Below are 15,671 nucleotides of genomic sequence, written 5' to 3'. Positions count from 1 at the left end.
TATATAGTGGTATTACTTTCACAATTTTTTGGAAAACAACCGGACTGAAATGATAAATTACAGATACAGTATATGTTAAGGGACTAGCAATATTCAGAACAACCTGTTTAACTACAGACATATTTATGTCATGATAATCCATTGAAGACTTACTTTTACATTTTAATGTGATATTTATTACTTCTTGCTCATTTGTAGCTGAGAGGAACAGTGAAAATGGATTTGATTTTATATTACTGATATTTTCATTTTTATGACACAGGATGTCCGCTGCTAGTTCAGGGCCAACATTTATGAAGAATTTGTTTTTTGTGATTTTCACCATTTGCATCAGTAAAATATTCAGGATATGATGTTCCAGAAGATCCTTGTTTAATTAAGTTGTTTAACACATCCCAAGTTCCTTTTATATTGTTTTTATTGTCATATAATCTTAATATTCAACATATGGACACCACGGCGCCAGCTGCTCAGGCCCAAGGCTGGAGCCGACCAAGACAACTCCCTGATAACGACTGTGTGATGACTATTCTTCCCATCCCATGCAAGGCCACCTGGGTTGGCTGGCAGACTGTTTACTTAGCCTGATAGAGCGAAGGACACTGTCTCAGCTGAACTCTAGACACGCACACACATACACTTACACTGATAAGCACGCACTCATCCCCCTCCCGCAGATGACTCCGGCAAGACCAGAGGTGGAGGTTTGTGCATTTATATTAACAATGCTTGGTGCATGAACTCCACTACTACTGAGAGTCACTGCTCACCTAATGCGGAGTTTTTAATGGTCAAATGCAGACCTTATTATCTCCCCAGAGAACTCACTTCGATCATACTCACTGCCGTGTATATACCCCCCGACGCTAATGCTAGGTTGGCCATGAAAGAACTTTCTGCAGCCATTAACAAACACCAGAATAAACACCCCGATGCTGCTTTTATTGTTGCTGGCGACTTCAACCACACCAACTTAAAGACAGTCCTCCCCAGATTCCACCAACATGTCTCCTGCCACACCAGAGGAGACAAGACTTTAGACCATGTGTATTCCAACCTGGCTGGAGCCTACAAAGCCACACATTGTAGGCTCCCCACATTGGACAATCGGACCATCTCTCCCTGTTCCTCACACCTAGGTATTCACCACTCATCCAACATGTGAAACCTGCTGTGAGGACAATTAAAGTGTGGCCAGAGGGGACAGACGCAGTGCTCCAGGACAGATTTAAAAACACAGACTGGAATATGTTCACCCACACAGACCTGGACCAGTACGCCTCATCTGTACTGGATTACATCTCCGAAACCACAGACAGTGTCACCACCCAGAAACGGATCACCATGTACCCCAACCAGAAGCCTTGGATGAACCGGGATGTTTGTCTCCTCCTGAAGGCCCGCAACACCGCCTTTAGGTCAGGAGATGCACACGCCTACAGCACAGCCAGGGCTAATCTAAAGAAGGGCATCAAAAAAGCCAAACACCATTACAAAAAGAAGGTAGAAGAACACTTCTCCAACTCCAACCCCCGACGCATGTGGCAAGGACTCCAGACCATTACAGACTACAGGACCACCAAACCCTCCCCCGCATCCTCTGATGTCTCCTTCCTCAACGAACTCAACAACTTTTATGCTCGTTTTGAGCGAGGGAACCCCACAACCACAACCAAAGCAGACATGACGCCAGACCACCAACCTCTGACTCTCTCCCCCACCGATGTAGGAGCGGTGCTGAGCAGGATCAATGTCCACAAGGCTGCAGGTCCTGATGGCATCCCCGGGCGTGTTCTCAGAGCATGTTCTGGGGAGCTTGCAGGAGTGCTCACAGACATATTCAATCTGTCCTTGGCCCACGCTGTGGTACCGGCCTGCTTCAAATCCACCTCCATCGTCCCGATACCCAAAAACTCCAACCCATCTTGCCTCAATGATTACCGCCCAGTAGCACTCACCCCCATCATCACTAAGTGCTTAGAGCAGCTGGTCCTAGCACACTTCAAATCCTGTCTCCCCCCCACCCTGGACCCCCACCAATTCGCATACCGCCAGAACAGGAGCACAGAGGATGCAGTCTCCATCGCACTGCACTCTGTCCTCTCACACCTGGACAACAACAACACCTACGCCAGAATGCTGTTTATAGACTTCAGTTCAGCATTCAATACAATCCACCCCTCACAACTCATCAGGAAACTGACAGACCTGGGCATCAGTTCCCTCATCTGCAAATGGTTACTGGACTTCCTGACCAACCGCCCCCAACATGTCCGGCTGGATAACCGCTGCTCATCTACCATCACAATGAACACCGGTGTACCACAAGGCTGTGTGATGAGCCCTTTCCTCTACTCCCTCTTCACCCACGACTGCAGACCTGCTGATGGTTCCAACACCATCATTAAGTTTGCAGATGACACCACGGTGATTGGCCTCATCAGTGACAACGATGAGGCCGCCTACAGGGAGGAGGTGGATCGTCTGGCTGAGTGGTGCGACAGAAACAACCTGCTGCTTAACACCGAGAAGACCAAGGAGCTCATCGTGGACTACAGGAGGAATGCTGACCCACATCCACCCATCCACATTAAGGGGACGGCTGTGGAGCATGTGAGCAGCTTCAAGTTCCTGGGAGTCCACATCTCCGAGGATCTCACCTGGACGACCAACTGCTCCAAGCTGGTCAAGAAGGCTCACCAGCGCCTCTTCTTCTTGAGGACTCTGAGGAAGAACCACCTGTCCTCAGACATCCTGGTGAACTTCTATCGTTGCACCATCGAGAGCATCCTGACCAACTGTATAACAGTCTGGTACGGGAACTGCTCTGCCTCGGACCGGAAGGCGTTGCAGATGGTCGTGAAAACTGCCCTGCGCATCGCCAGAGCACCACTTCCTGCCATAAAAGACATCTCAAATTCAAATTCAAATTTTATTTGTCACGTACACAGTCATACACAGTACGATATGTAGTGAAATGCTTGGACAACTGCTCGTGACCTAAAGAAAACAAAAAAGGAAAAGGCTATGAATAAGATAGGAAATAAATATGAAAAATTAAAAAGGGTAAATTTAACTAGGAAGGAATAAAATATAAATTAAGGTTAAAAATGAAATAACTGTACAACACAAATTAGAATGAAGGGTAAATTTAACTGGGAAGAATAAGATAAAGATAAATATATAAATTAAAGTTGAAAATAAAATAACTGTACAACAAAATACACAATATAGAACTATATAAGAATGTATGAAGAAATCTAAATATAAATAAATATATACACAATAACAGCAGCTGTACAAGTATTAACCGGAAATGAAGAATATAGTGACCAGTGTTGTGCAAAACCAAAGTCCAGAAAGTCCAGTGTGTGTGTAAGAACCATATGTGTGGGTCAGTACTGTGTGGTGGTGTGATTGAGAGACCGTATCGCCTGCGGGAAGAAGCTCCTCCTCAGTCTCTCTGTGTTGGTCTTCAGGGAGCGGAATCGCTTTCCTGACCTCAACAGAGAGAACAGTCTGTTGTTGGGATGGCTGAGGTCCTTCACGATCTTCCTGGCCTTGGTCCAGCACCGCCTGCTGTAGATTGAGTGCAGGTCAGGGAGCTCGGAGCGGATGGTGCGCTCAGCTGACCGCACAACCCTCTGTAGAGCTCGTCTGTCCTGCATGGTGCTGTTCCCGAACCAGGTTAAGATGTTTCCCGCCAGGATGCTCTCTATGGTGCACGAGTAAAAGTTCCTGAGCACCTTGGAGGGCAGTTGGAAGTCTCTCAAGCGTCTGAGGTGGTAGAGACGCTGTCGGGCCTTTTTCACCACGGTGTTGATGTGACAGGACCATGACAGGTCCTGCGTGATGTGAACTCCGAGGTATTTGAAGCTGTCCACTCTCTCCACTGGGCACTCGTTGATGACGGGGGTCTGGTAGTTCCTCTCCTGCTTAGTGCTGAAGTCCACTATCAGCTCCTTTGTCTTACTGACGTTTAGAAGGAGGTTGTTCCTCTGGCACCAGTTCTCCAGATTCCTAATCTCCTTCAGGTAGGCCGTCTCGTTGTTATCAGAGATCAGGCCCACCACGACGGTGTCGTCAGCAAACTTGATGATGGTGGTGGAGCTGGTAGTGGCCACACAGTCATATGTGTACAAAGAGTACAGCAGGGGGCTCAGAACACACCCCTGGGGGGCTCCAGTGCTGAGAGTGGTGGAGGCTGAGACATGTCCGCCCATCCTTACTGCCTGTGGTCTGCCAGTTAGGAAGTTGGAGATTCACTGACACATAGATGAGCTGAGTCCCAGATGCTCCAGCTTGGTGGTGAGTGTGAAGGGAATTATGGTGTTAAATGCAGAGCTGTAGTCTATGAAGAGCATTTTAACATAATTCCCCCTTCTAGTGTCCAAGTGAGTGAGTGATGTGTGGAGGAGATGAGAGATGGCATCGTCTGTGGAACGATTTGGACGGTAAGCGAACTGTAGTGGGTCCAGTGTGTCTGGTAGTGAAGAAATGATGAAGTCTCTGACCAGGCGTTCAAAGCACTTCATCACTACTGAGGTGAGGGCTACAGGGCGATAGTCATTGAGAGAAGCAGGGTGGGGTTTCTTTGGGACAGGAACAATGATGGACTCTTTGAAGCATGTGGGGATCACCGACTGAGATAAAGAGATGTTGAATATCTCAGTGAACACAGGAGCTAGCTGGTATGCGCAGTCTCTTAGGATACGACCTGGGATGCCGTCTGGTCCTGCTGCTTTCCTGGTGTTCACTCTCTTGAAGGCTCTCCTTACTTCATGCTCGGAGATGACGAGCACGTTTCCGGTGCTGGCAGTATCTTCCTGTCTGCAGCCGTTAGCGCCGCTAACACTAGCATTGTTGGAGACCTTAGCTGCAGCCTCGAAGCGAGCATAGAAAGTGTTCAGCTCGTCTGCCAGAGTCACGGCCGCGTTCGTCATACCGGTTGTTGGTGCTTTATAGTCCGTTATTGTCCTTAGTCCCCGCCACAGGCTCCTAGAGTCACTCTGTTGGAGTTGTGACTCTAGTTTCCTCCCGTAGCGCTGCTTCGCCTCTTTCACCGCCCTCCGCACGTTATATGACGCGGCTACAGGAAGCGGTGTCTGAAAAGGGCTGGGAAAATCATCAAAGACCCCAGTCACCCGTCACATGGACTCTTCACCCTCCTGCCCTCTGGGAGGCGCTACAGGAGCCTCCGGACTAAGACCACCAGGTACCGGAACAGCTTCTTCCCCACAGCTGTCAGACTCCTGAACTCTGCCTCCTGACATCTGACCCACGTTAAACTCATGGACTGAACATACACACACCCACAATGGATAACTGTACCCTCAAACACACAATAATAACATGGACTGAACCACCACTCACAACCACCAGCACTTTATATAGCCTCTGTAGAAACTATCTACACCCTCACTTATCTTAACTGCACTACTGTATAGCTCTGTGTAAATAATCATTCTGTACATTCGATAATTTTTAATCCTACAACTGTTTACAACTTGCATAGTTCCCATTTCTGTATAGCTGTATATCTCAGATTCTGTAAAGTTATTTATTTCATATTCTGTATAGTTTTTCATATTTATATCCTGTTCATATCCTGTACATAGCTTGTACTCACTACAGCCTGTACATACTTATAGTTATAGAATATTCACAACATACTTCATACCGTGTACATTATAACATACCATAATAGACCCATTTCTGTAATATACTCACATATCTATATTATTGCCAATATATATTGTAATATATCTATATCACTAAAGCACTTCTGGATGGATGCAAACTGCATTTCGTTGCCCTGTACCTGTGCATGTGCAATGACAATAAAGTTGAATTCTATTCTATTCTATTCTTTCCAAACGCCTTCGATGCTTGTTTCCTGTGGGGGAAGACGGCGGGTCTGTGTGCGGCGCTGGAATGGTTGCGCTGTGCAGGACGACTGCTGTGTTTCCTTCGGATTACTCCTCACCCCCTACCCAACCCCTGTGGCTTGTCACGTGCTCCAATGTTGTGATGTGGACATTTATGTGCTCTCTGTGCAGAGGAGTTTTTTTTGTTTCCTGTTCTCATGCTGTCCTCCCATAGGTGCCCAGCATGAGGAGAGGTCTCTTTTTATTTTTCCTCTCGTACTTTTCCCATTGTTGTGTACTTTTTCAGTGTTTTTTTTCTGTAATGCTGCCAATCTCCGACTGTATTCCCATGTGATGTCTTTGTTGTGTGTGTAAGTCGGGGGGGGGGGGGGGGGGGGGTCCTATTCCTCTGCGGGGCGACCTGCATATGGCCAATAAAGCATTCATTCAATTCAATTCAAGAGTTGGATGTCACTCAACTGTGAAGGAGAGCTGATGGTGTCAAAAACTGAATTATGTTATTTGCAAAGTGAATTTTATATATCATTTGTTTATCCAGCCAAAAAAACCTCACTGACTTTAAAAATGTATTTTTTAAGCATGAGCTGGCTGTAAACATATTTCAAGTGGCCAAAAAGGAGTGGATTGGTTATAATGTTGGTACAATAATGCAAAGTCATAAAGACACTTTTACACTTTGTATATAACCCCTTTGCAAATCCTGCTCACTAAAGTCTATTAGACAATTTAAGTAAAGACATTATACATTACAAAAAACAAAACAAATGGAAACATTGGAATCACTTTTTAGCAAAACACCCAATTTAACCCTCCGGAAAAACTCTCTCCACACACACACACACAATGATTTATGAGGCAAAACCAAACACGTCTCTTAGGCTAAGTTCACACTGCAGGTCTTAATGCTCAATTCCAATTTTTTTGCCTGCTTGTTCACACTACAAATAAAATGCAACAGCAAATGTGCTCTAGTGTGAACCCTCAAAGCAGCCCGCATGCGCAAAAAAAGACGTCTCACACAACGCGCTCTGTTTAGACCCAGAGCAAAGCGTATTGTTTGACTGTTGGCCCTTAATATAAAGACTTCGGACTTTACGTTTCCCAATTTTGCTTTGAGTAATAAAGTTATTGTGTTATTTACATATGGCCTAATAATGATCCTTATTGCTGTTTTAGAGAGGAGCGGTGCTTCAAAGGATAGTTGCAGATTTCTGTCAAAATCTGCCGATTGTACAGTACAAATAAAATTTCCACGTTCCTCCAACGCTGTCTTACCAACTGTTTCACTAACATCCACACGAGATGGCCAGGAAGCGTTCGCGATGTCTTCTCCGGCGCTGATAATTGGCGTCTGTCTTGTGTCAGTGACGTAAAAGACGCCTTTAATGCGACGTGACCATACAAACAGCAGTCGCTTTCTAAAACATCAGATGTGTATCGGATTCAGCACCACATACGAAAGTGACCCAGATCGGATTTGAAAATATTGGATTTGTGCCGTTCACACTGTCATACCATGATCGGATATGGGTCACATAGGGTCAAAAAAGTCGGATTTGATGCGCTTTTGCCTGCAGTGTGAACGTAGCCAAAGATTAGTTTCACATTTTCAGAAGTGAGTGACATCCTGGAATGAAGAAAGATGAAAAGATTTTGTTCAAAGTTTTATTTCATATAAAAGCTTTTTGTTCACAACAAACATATATTCACTGAATATAATCATTAAAATTACATTTTATAAATCACAGAATCACAACAGAAGGATTTATCTTAATGTTAAGTGAGGTCACCAATAGACTGGAGGGAGATTAGAACACTTGACAAGCTGCCACTGCCTCTGCTTTCACTGCATTGAAATCACTCACAGCTGTCTCACACTTTGTAAGCATGAATATTTCAACCAGTATGAATTCTTATGTGTTTCTTTAAGTGTGTGTTTTGACTGAATTTCTTTCCACAGGTGCTGCAAGAATACGCCTTCTCACCTGTGTGAGTTCTTGTATGAATTTCCATGTTTGATTTCTCACTGAATCTTTTCCCACAGGTTCTGCAAGAATACGGCTTCTCACCTGTGTGAGTTCTTGTATGAATTTCCATGTTTGATTTCTCACTGAATCTTTTCCCACAGGTTCTGCAAGAATACGCCTTCTCACCTGTGTGAGTTCTTACGTGAGATCGCAGTGTTGAGTTCTGAGTGAATGTTTTTTTACAGGTACTACAAGAATACGGCTTCTCACCTGTGTGAGTTCTTGTATGAATTTCCATGTTTGATTTCTGACTGAATCTTTTCCCACAGGTGCTGCAAGAAAACGGCTTCTCACCTGTGTGAGTTCTTACGTGAGATCGCAGTGTTGAGTTCTGAGTGAATGTTTTTTTACAGGTACTACAAGAATACGGTTTCTCACTTGTGTGAGTTCTTACGTGAGATCGCAGTGTTGAGTTCTGAGTGAATGTTTTATTACAGGTACTACAAGAATACGGCTTCTCACCTGTGTGAGTTCTTGTATGAATTTCCATGTTTGATTTCTCACTGAATCTTTTCCCACAGGTTCTGCAAGAATACGGCTTCTCACCTGTGTGAGTTCTTGTATGAATTTCCATGTTTGATTTCTCACTGAATCTTTTCCCACAGGTTCTGCAAGAATACGGCTTCTCACCTGTGTGAGTTCTTGTATGAATTTCCATGTTTGATTTCTGACAGAAACTTTTCCCACAGGTGCTACAAGAAAACGGCTTCTCACCTGTGTGAGTTCTTATGTGAGCTTCTAGTGCTGACTTTGAAACTAATTCCTTCCCACAGGTGCTACAAGGATGTGATTTCTTACCTGTGTGAATTTTCAAGCACTGACTGAATTTTGTCCTACAGGTCCAACAACAACAACATGATGATTTATTACGTGTGTGAACTCTCCGATGTGTAGTCAGATCGGATTCAGAGTTGAAAGTTTTTCCACAGCTGTCACATTTTAAAACATTTGTCTTTGTTTCAGTTTTACTCTGACTGTCTGACACAGGAGTGCTGTCTACTCTCTGATCGTGACTTGTCTTTCTGTGATGTCTTCTCTGCTTCAGCTCCATGTTTCTAGTTGATCCTGAGTCCACATGCTGACTTTCTACTTGATCTTGGCTCTCTGCTTCAGGAGAGCTGTGAGAAAGGAGCTGCTCACTGCTTAGTTTTTGTTCAGTCTCCTGCTTCAGTCCAAGCTGCTCTCCCTCCTGACTGCTGCAGAGCTCCTCCTGTTCCTCTTTAATGTGTAGAGGCTCTGGGTCCTCCTGGTCACAGACCTGCTGCTGTGTGGGGTCTGAAGAGACAAACGGAGAAAAATGATAGAAAAACGGGTGAAAATATTTTGTAAACTCTGAATATTCTCATTACTTTCACATTTCTCTGTGAAAATGACCTGAAATCCATTTTCTACTAATTTGCCACACACCAACACAAATCCCTATCCTAATAAGGACACACATATGATCTTTCTCTTAGTATTAAGGTATGAACACAAAGCCGAAAACACAAATTAAAAATGAAAACCAATAGAAAGAGACTTTAAAGTGGTCGTCATAGTGATTTTACTTTATAAACATGAACAGGTAGAAATGGAGGCTTCGGCCTGACTGCTCATCAGTTTGTTATCTGTTGAAGTTCAGGGTCTGGTTGCTGGGCTATTGTCTACAGTATAAAATATGTGCAAAGTATTTTAAAATATAGTGTAGTGGCAATTCCTTTTGTTTGACAAACCAAGCATCCCACAATTACAAATCCACAAGCTACTACTGTACTGAGATAATACAGGGAGTGCAGAATTATTAGGCAAATGAGTATTTTGTCCACATCATCCTCTTCATGCATGTTGTCTTACTCCAAGCTGTATAGGCTCGAAAGCCTACTACCAATTAAGCATATTAGGTGATGTGCATCTCTGTAATGAGAAGGGGTGTGGTCTAATGACATCAACACCCTATATCAGGTGTGCATAATTATTAGGCAACGTCCTTTCCTTTGGCAAAATGGGTCAAAAGAAGGACTTGACAGGCTCAGAAAAGTCAAAAATAGTGAGATATCTTGCAGAGGGATGCAGCAGTCTCAAAATTGCAAAGCTTCTGAAGCGTGATCATCGAACAATCAAGCGTTTCATTCAAAATAGTCAACAGGGTCGCAAGAAGCGTGTGGAAAAACCAAGGCGCAAAATAACTGCCCATGAACTGAGAAAAGTCAAGCGTGCAGCTGCCAAGATGCCACTTGCCACCAGTTTGGCCATATTTCAGAGCTGCAACATCACTGGAGTGCCCAAAAGCACAAGGTGTGCAATACTCAGAGACATGGCCAAGGTAAGAAAGGCTGAAAGACGACCACCACTGAACAAGACACACAAGCTGAAACGTCAAGACTGGGCCAAGAAATATCTCAAGACTGGTTTTTCTAAGATTTTATGGACTGATGAAATGAGAGTGAGTCTTGATGGGCCAGATGGATGGGCCCGTGGCTGGATTGGTAAAGGGCAGAGAGCTCCAGTCTGACTCAGACGCCAGCAAGGTGGAGGTGGAGTACTGGTTTGGGCTGGTATCATCAAAGATGAGCTTGTGGGGCCTTTTCGGGTTGAGCATGGAGTCAAGCTCAACTCCCAGTCCTACTGCCAGTTTCTGGAAGACACCTTCTTCAAGCAGTGGTACAGGAAGAAGTCTGCATCCTTCAAGAAAAACATGATTTTCATGCAGGACAATGCTCCATCACACGCGTCCAAGTACTCCACAGCGTGGCTGGCAAGAAAGGGTATAAAAGAAGAAAAACTAATGACATGGCCACCTTGTTCACCTGATCTGAACCCCATTGAGAACCTGTGGTCCATCATCAAATGTGAGATTTACAAGGAGGGAAAACAGTACACCTCTCTGAACAGTGTCTGGGAGGCTGTGGTTGCTGCTGCACGCAATGTTGATGGTGAACAGATCAAAACACTGACAGAATCCATGGATGGCAGGCTTTTGAGTGTCCTTGCAAAGAAAGGTGGCTATATTGGTCGCTGATTTGTTTTTGTTTTGTTTTTGAATGTCAGAAATGTATATTTGTGAATGTGGAGATGTTATATTGGTGTCACTGGTAGAAATAAATAATTGAAATGGGTATATATTTGTTTTTTGTTAAGTTGCCTAATAATTATGCACAGTAATAGTCACCTGCACACACAGATATCCCCCTAAAATAGCTAAAACTAAAAATTACTTCCAAAAACATTCAGCTTTGATATTAATGAGTTTTTTGCGTTCATTGAGAACATGGTTGTTGTTCAATAATAAAATTATTCCTCAAAAATACAACTTGCCTAATAATTCTGCACTCCCTGTATTTTGTACGCAGGCAAAAGCAGTCCACTATCCATACTTGAAAGTTGCGTTTTTATGGCTTATTCGTCCAGTTTGGCAAGCAATAGCAAGATTCATTTTTTATTACTTCCTGCTGCTGCTTCGCCTGCTCTGGTAAAAAAAAAAAAAAAAAAAAAAACATAGGCCAGTGCATGCTGGTCCAATACCAGTCTCTATATTTATACAAACAAATGGCCCTACAGCTCTTACTGACTGACTTAACAAGGTAAACACCAAAACCACACCAAACATTAAAACAAATATTAACCTACAAATAAAACTTGTGAATAAACCCCAAAATATAAGTCAACTAACAACAAACTTTAAACAAATTTTAAAATGAAAAAAATAAAGAACAAATAGCTCCAACATATAAGATACGGTACTGTACACACATACAGATGTTTTAAGATTATACAAAGGGTTTGAAAAAGCGTAGGGAGGGTTATTATGGCTTAAAACATCTAAAAAATAATTTTAGAAAAGATATGGTTTCCATTTCATTGATTCGTACCTAATGTGGTGGGTCCCAGAACACAACCCTCCTGATAATCGAGGAAATACTGTATTTAGAAAACAACCAACAACCCTTTAAGGCAATAAAACTTCATTAAGCTAACAGCTTAGTTAGGTTCCAGACTCAAGTCAGTTTCTTTGACTTATACCAAGTGGAGGTTTAATGTTACATGTTAAGAGAAAAGAGATGCATTCATGCTGATTGGACTTTTAATTCTTTCTGTGCTTCTAAAAAGGAAAAAAAAAACCTGTAACCTGTGATTAGGATCCTACATGAGTCATATTCATTTTAATAATATAAAAGCAATAATAATTTTACATACCTATTCTATCCAACTTTAACTCTGGTTTCCAGATGGTCTCCAGCAGTGTGAGTCGCTCTTCATCAGTCCAGACAATAATGCCTTCAGCCTCCTGCTTCAGTCCAAGCTGCTCTCCCTCCTGACTGCTGCAGAGCTCCTCCTGTTCCTCTTTAATCTGTGGAGGCTCTGGGTCCTCCTGGTCCAGACTGGAGTTCCTCTCCTGGTTACAGACCTGCTGCTCATCCAGACCCTCCTCTTCCTCACAGACATGTTGTTGTGGGGGGTCTTGAGGAGAAAAGAAACACAATAAAAAGGTCATTAATGTGATGAACAGTAACAGAAAACACTATTTTTAAAAAGCACTTTGTGCGTTTGGCAGCCATCCTAAAAGGTTGCCCCCTTTAGTGGCCTCCACAGGAGATCATCTGCCTGCACCACACCATCTCTAGCACGCTCCGCTTTCACACTAACTCTCTGCATGTCCTCCTTCACCACAGCCATGAACCTCCTCTGTGGTCTTTCCTCCTCTCTTACTGCCTCCTAACAGGTCATCCACTTCGGAGCAGTCTGGTAACAACTTTTAAAGTTAAATGTGTATTGTATATCTGAGATCTACCTTTATCTTTACTGCACAGTCTCAGTGCTTGGAGAGGAAAACTGACACTCGATGAACTCAACAGTGGAATCTGTTCGACAAACTTTAAATAAATGAATCAAAATATGTCAATCAAAAAAGGAGCTTTCGTTAACTATATTTAAATTTAACTGCAGAAAACTTCGGTCAACATATTTAATCATTTATTGAAATCTGGTTTTGTGCAATGATATAAACTAGTTTAGATTTATTCTGGATATTCTCACCACGGCTGAGGGTAGTGTTATTCCACCTAATCTATCAGTGACCATGGACCGGTGTTCCAGATCTACTGGCGTTTAGATCAACTGGCGTTGGTCGAACAGATGTGTGGCAGTCTTGCGTTTCAGGAGCTGCTACTGACAAACCAGCAAAAAACGCCAAATGTGTCATCTGTGACACTTGTGAGGTTATCTCAAACACACTCCGTCAGTCTTGATGCTGTTGAACAACAAAATGTTTAAAAATGTGGCGAGTTTACCTGGTAATATCCTCATGCGCGACGCGATCGCGAAAACAGCAAACAATTAACACCACGCCGATGTTGTTCACAGGACAGCAAGAGTAAACGATCGGGAGACTCTTGTCGTCGTTATCGTTCCCCTCGCACGGTTTATTTCTCCGATTTCAGCGTTTTTGCTTCACAACTAAAGCGAACAGTTTACTTTGTGCACTAACATGGAGTCGAGTCAACCAGCGCCACCTCTGGCCAAGTGCCACAGCCTACAGCCAGATCAACTTGTGACACACATCTGCACCTGCTGCTATGATCGCATTGAGTAGAGACTGAGTGGCTGCACTAACCCCTGATACATCCAGATCTACCCACAAACATGTTGACAGATGCAATCCCAGCAATGTGGATTGTCAACACTAAAAACAATCAGTAAGCAAAGACAACAGGGATCAGTTTTTTCTGTTTATTTAGCACCCACAACATCTGTAGTCGCCTTCTGCACAGGGAAAGTCCACACACACTGTGTGGTACCACTTTCCACAGAAGGTGCATTCGATCTGCAAGACTGAATGAGATTGTCAGAGTCATTGTCTGACTGTTTATTACTAATCACCTGCAGTACATTCACAGTAACTGCCATCTCCTTACAAATGTTTATTAGATTAACCACACTTATACAGACTGTATATAACAACCAACTCTAAAATGTTTGTTCGCAGAGAAAAGACACAGACAGACTACACTAACGACATGTGATGTTACAACTGTTAACCATTCCTCGCCGTCAGTCCCCTGACCGTGGTCGGGAGACGCGAGGGGAGACGCTTCCTCCAGGGCCGAAGTTTGTCCTCCTTCGGGGTTAACTCCCTTCACTTTTGTGGAGTAGTGAGGCAGACAGAAATCAGCCGAGGCACCGGAGAGTACTGAAGAGATGAGGCTTTAATAACAGTACTGCACACTTCGAAAACACACTGCATAGTAGCCCGTTAGAACGCTGCTCCCGGTCGCCCTCTCTACCCATGACACACTCTCCCTCTCTTTTTCCTCTTTCGCTCCCCGCGTTTCCTTCACGCGCATGCTCACACACACACACATCACATACACTCCTTACTGCATCCAGTCACACACAAGACGGCAATTCCCGCAACACAACACTAGTGAAATATTAGTGTCATTTCATTCTTTTCAAAGGTTTATTTGCATGACGCACAAACAGACACAATTGAAAGGTACAAATGTGCATGACACGAATTCAAACGTGCTGCAGATGTGTGTCACAGGTTGATCTGGCTGTAGGCTGTGGCACTTGGCCAGAGGTGGCGCTGGTTGACTCGACTCCATGTTAGTGCACAAAGTAAACTGTTCGCTTTAGTTGTGAAGCAAAAACGCTGAAATCGGAGAAATAAACCGTGCGAGGGGAACGATAACGACGACAAGAGTCTCCCGATCGTTTACTCTTGCTGTCCTGTGAACAACATCGGCGTGGTGTTAATTGTTTGCTGTTTTCGCGATCGCGTCGCGCATGAGGATATCACCAGGTAAACTCGCCACATTTTTAAACATTTTGTTGTTCAACAGCATCAAGACTGACGGAGTGTGTTTGAGACAACCTCACAAGTGTCACAGATGACACATTTGGCGTTTTTGTGCTGGTTTGTCGGTAGCAGCTCCTGAAACGCAAGACTGCCACACATCTGTTCGACCAACGCCAGTTGATCTAAACGCCAGTAGATCTGGAACACCTGCACCAGTCCAACATAGTCCATCACTGGACACTGACCCACAGCACTGATAAATACCCAGTTTAACTTCTTCTAGTAAAGTCAGTCACACTGAAGAATCTGAGCTTGAACAGCACAGAGTTAAAAACATGTCCATACCTATGATGTGTGAGTTTCTGTCGGGTTTCCGGCTGATATCCAGCAGTCTGTGCTGACGGTTGATCTCCTCCTCATACTGGACGATGGTTTTTTGAACCTCTGAGAAGATTTCCTCACCAACAGCAGTTAGTCTCTCCTTGATGAACTCTCTCAGATACTGAGCTGAACTCATTGCTGCTTCACAACTGAAATATTTTCATATAAGATCACCAAACTAAAGTCCTCGGCTAAGTGCAAATCAAACATGAAGCTTACGTCGTCTAAGCTAGCGGTTCCCGCTTTTCGTGTCACGTGATCAATCCTCAACAGTCCCATAGGGCCGCGGTCTTTATATTTACATGTTGGTCACATTATACAGACAGATAATAAAAGACTGTTAGACTTTGTAAGTTGAGTCTTTTTATGGTGCGTGAGAATCCTTTTCATTAAGTATTTTCAGCTGTTTGTCGCTCCTCTGCGCTTTAGTGATTCTTCTTGTCATGTCTATGTTTGTCCACCAGGTGTCCTCCTCGGCTCAGCTCTGTGTGACAGTTTTCTACAACCATGATGAAGAAGAGTTTCTTTGTTTTTCAGTCTCTCTGCTCACTTTAATGTTTACTGCTGGTTCAGTTGTGTAACGATTTCTCACATTTG

The 15,671-nt window shown here is 43.8% G+C and overlaps 1 protein-coding gene across 1 annotated transcript; it reads right to left on the bottom strand.

The window, feature by feature from the left end:
• Positions 1-7,549: 7,549 nt before the first annotated feature.
• Positions 7,550-15,434, bottom strand: LOC146674018 (uncharacterized). The gene is made up of 3 exons (XM_085392919.1): positions 15,039-15,434; positions 12,089-12,352; positions 7,550-9,190 (listed from the first exon to the last, which is right to left on the bottom strand). The coding sequence occupies exons 1-3, from the start codon at positions 15,208-15,210 to the stop codon at positions 7,785-7,787; spliced, it is 1,842 nt and encodes a 613-aa protein (XP_085249045.1). The 5' UTR covers positions 15,211-15,434; the 3' UTR covers positions 7,550-7,784.
• Between the last annotated feature and the right edge of the window lie 237 nt (positions 15,435-15,671).

This window comes from Rhamphochromis longiceps, linkage group LG3, assembly GCF_057381845.1.
Source record: "Rhamphochromis longiceps isolate RC_006_pf linkage group LG3, R_longiceps_female_GT1.1, whole genome shotgun sequence".
NCBI lineage: Eukaryota > Metazoa > Chordata > Actinopteri > Cichliformes > Cichlidae > Rhamphochromis > Rhamphochromis longiceps.
This window is presented reverse-complemented; position numbering and strand designations above follow the sequence as displayed.

What these genes read in the sequence shown, in the direction of transcription:
- LOC146674018 (XM_085392919.1), bottom strand. Translation starts at nt 15,210, where the DNA reads ATGAGTTCAGCTCAGTATCTGAGAGAGTTCATCAAGGAGAGACTAACT. An exon ending in CAGAAACTCACACATCATAG is followed by an intron (nt 12,353 to 15,038) that starts GTATGGACATGT and finishes TTTCTCCTCAAG; the next exon opens with ACCCCCCACAACAACATGTC. An exon ending in GTTAAAGTTGGATAGAATAG is followed by an intron (nt 9,191 to 12,088) that starts GTATGTAAAATT and finishes TTGTCTCTTCAG; the next exon opens with ACCCCACACAGCAGCAGGTC.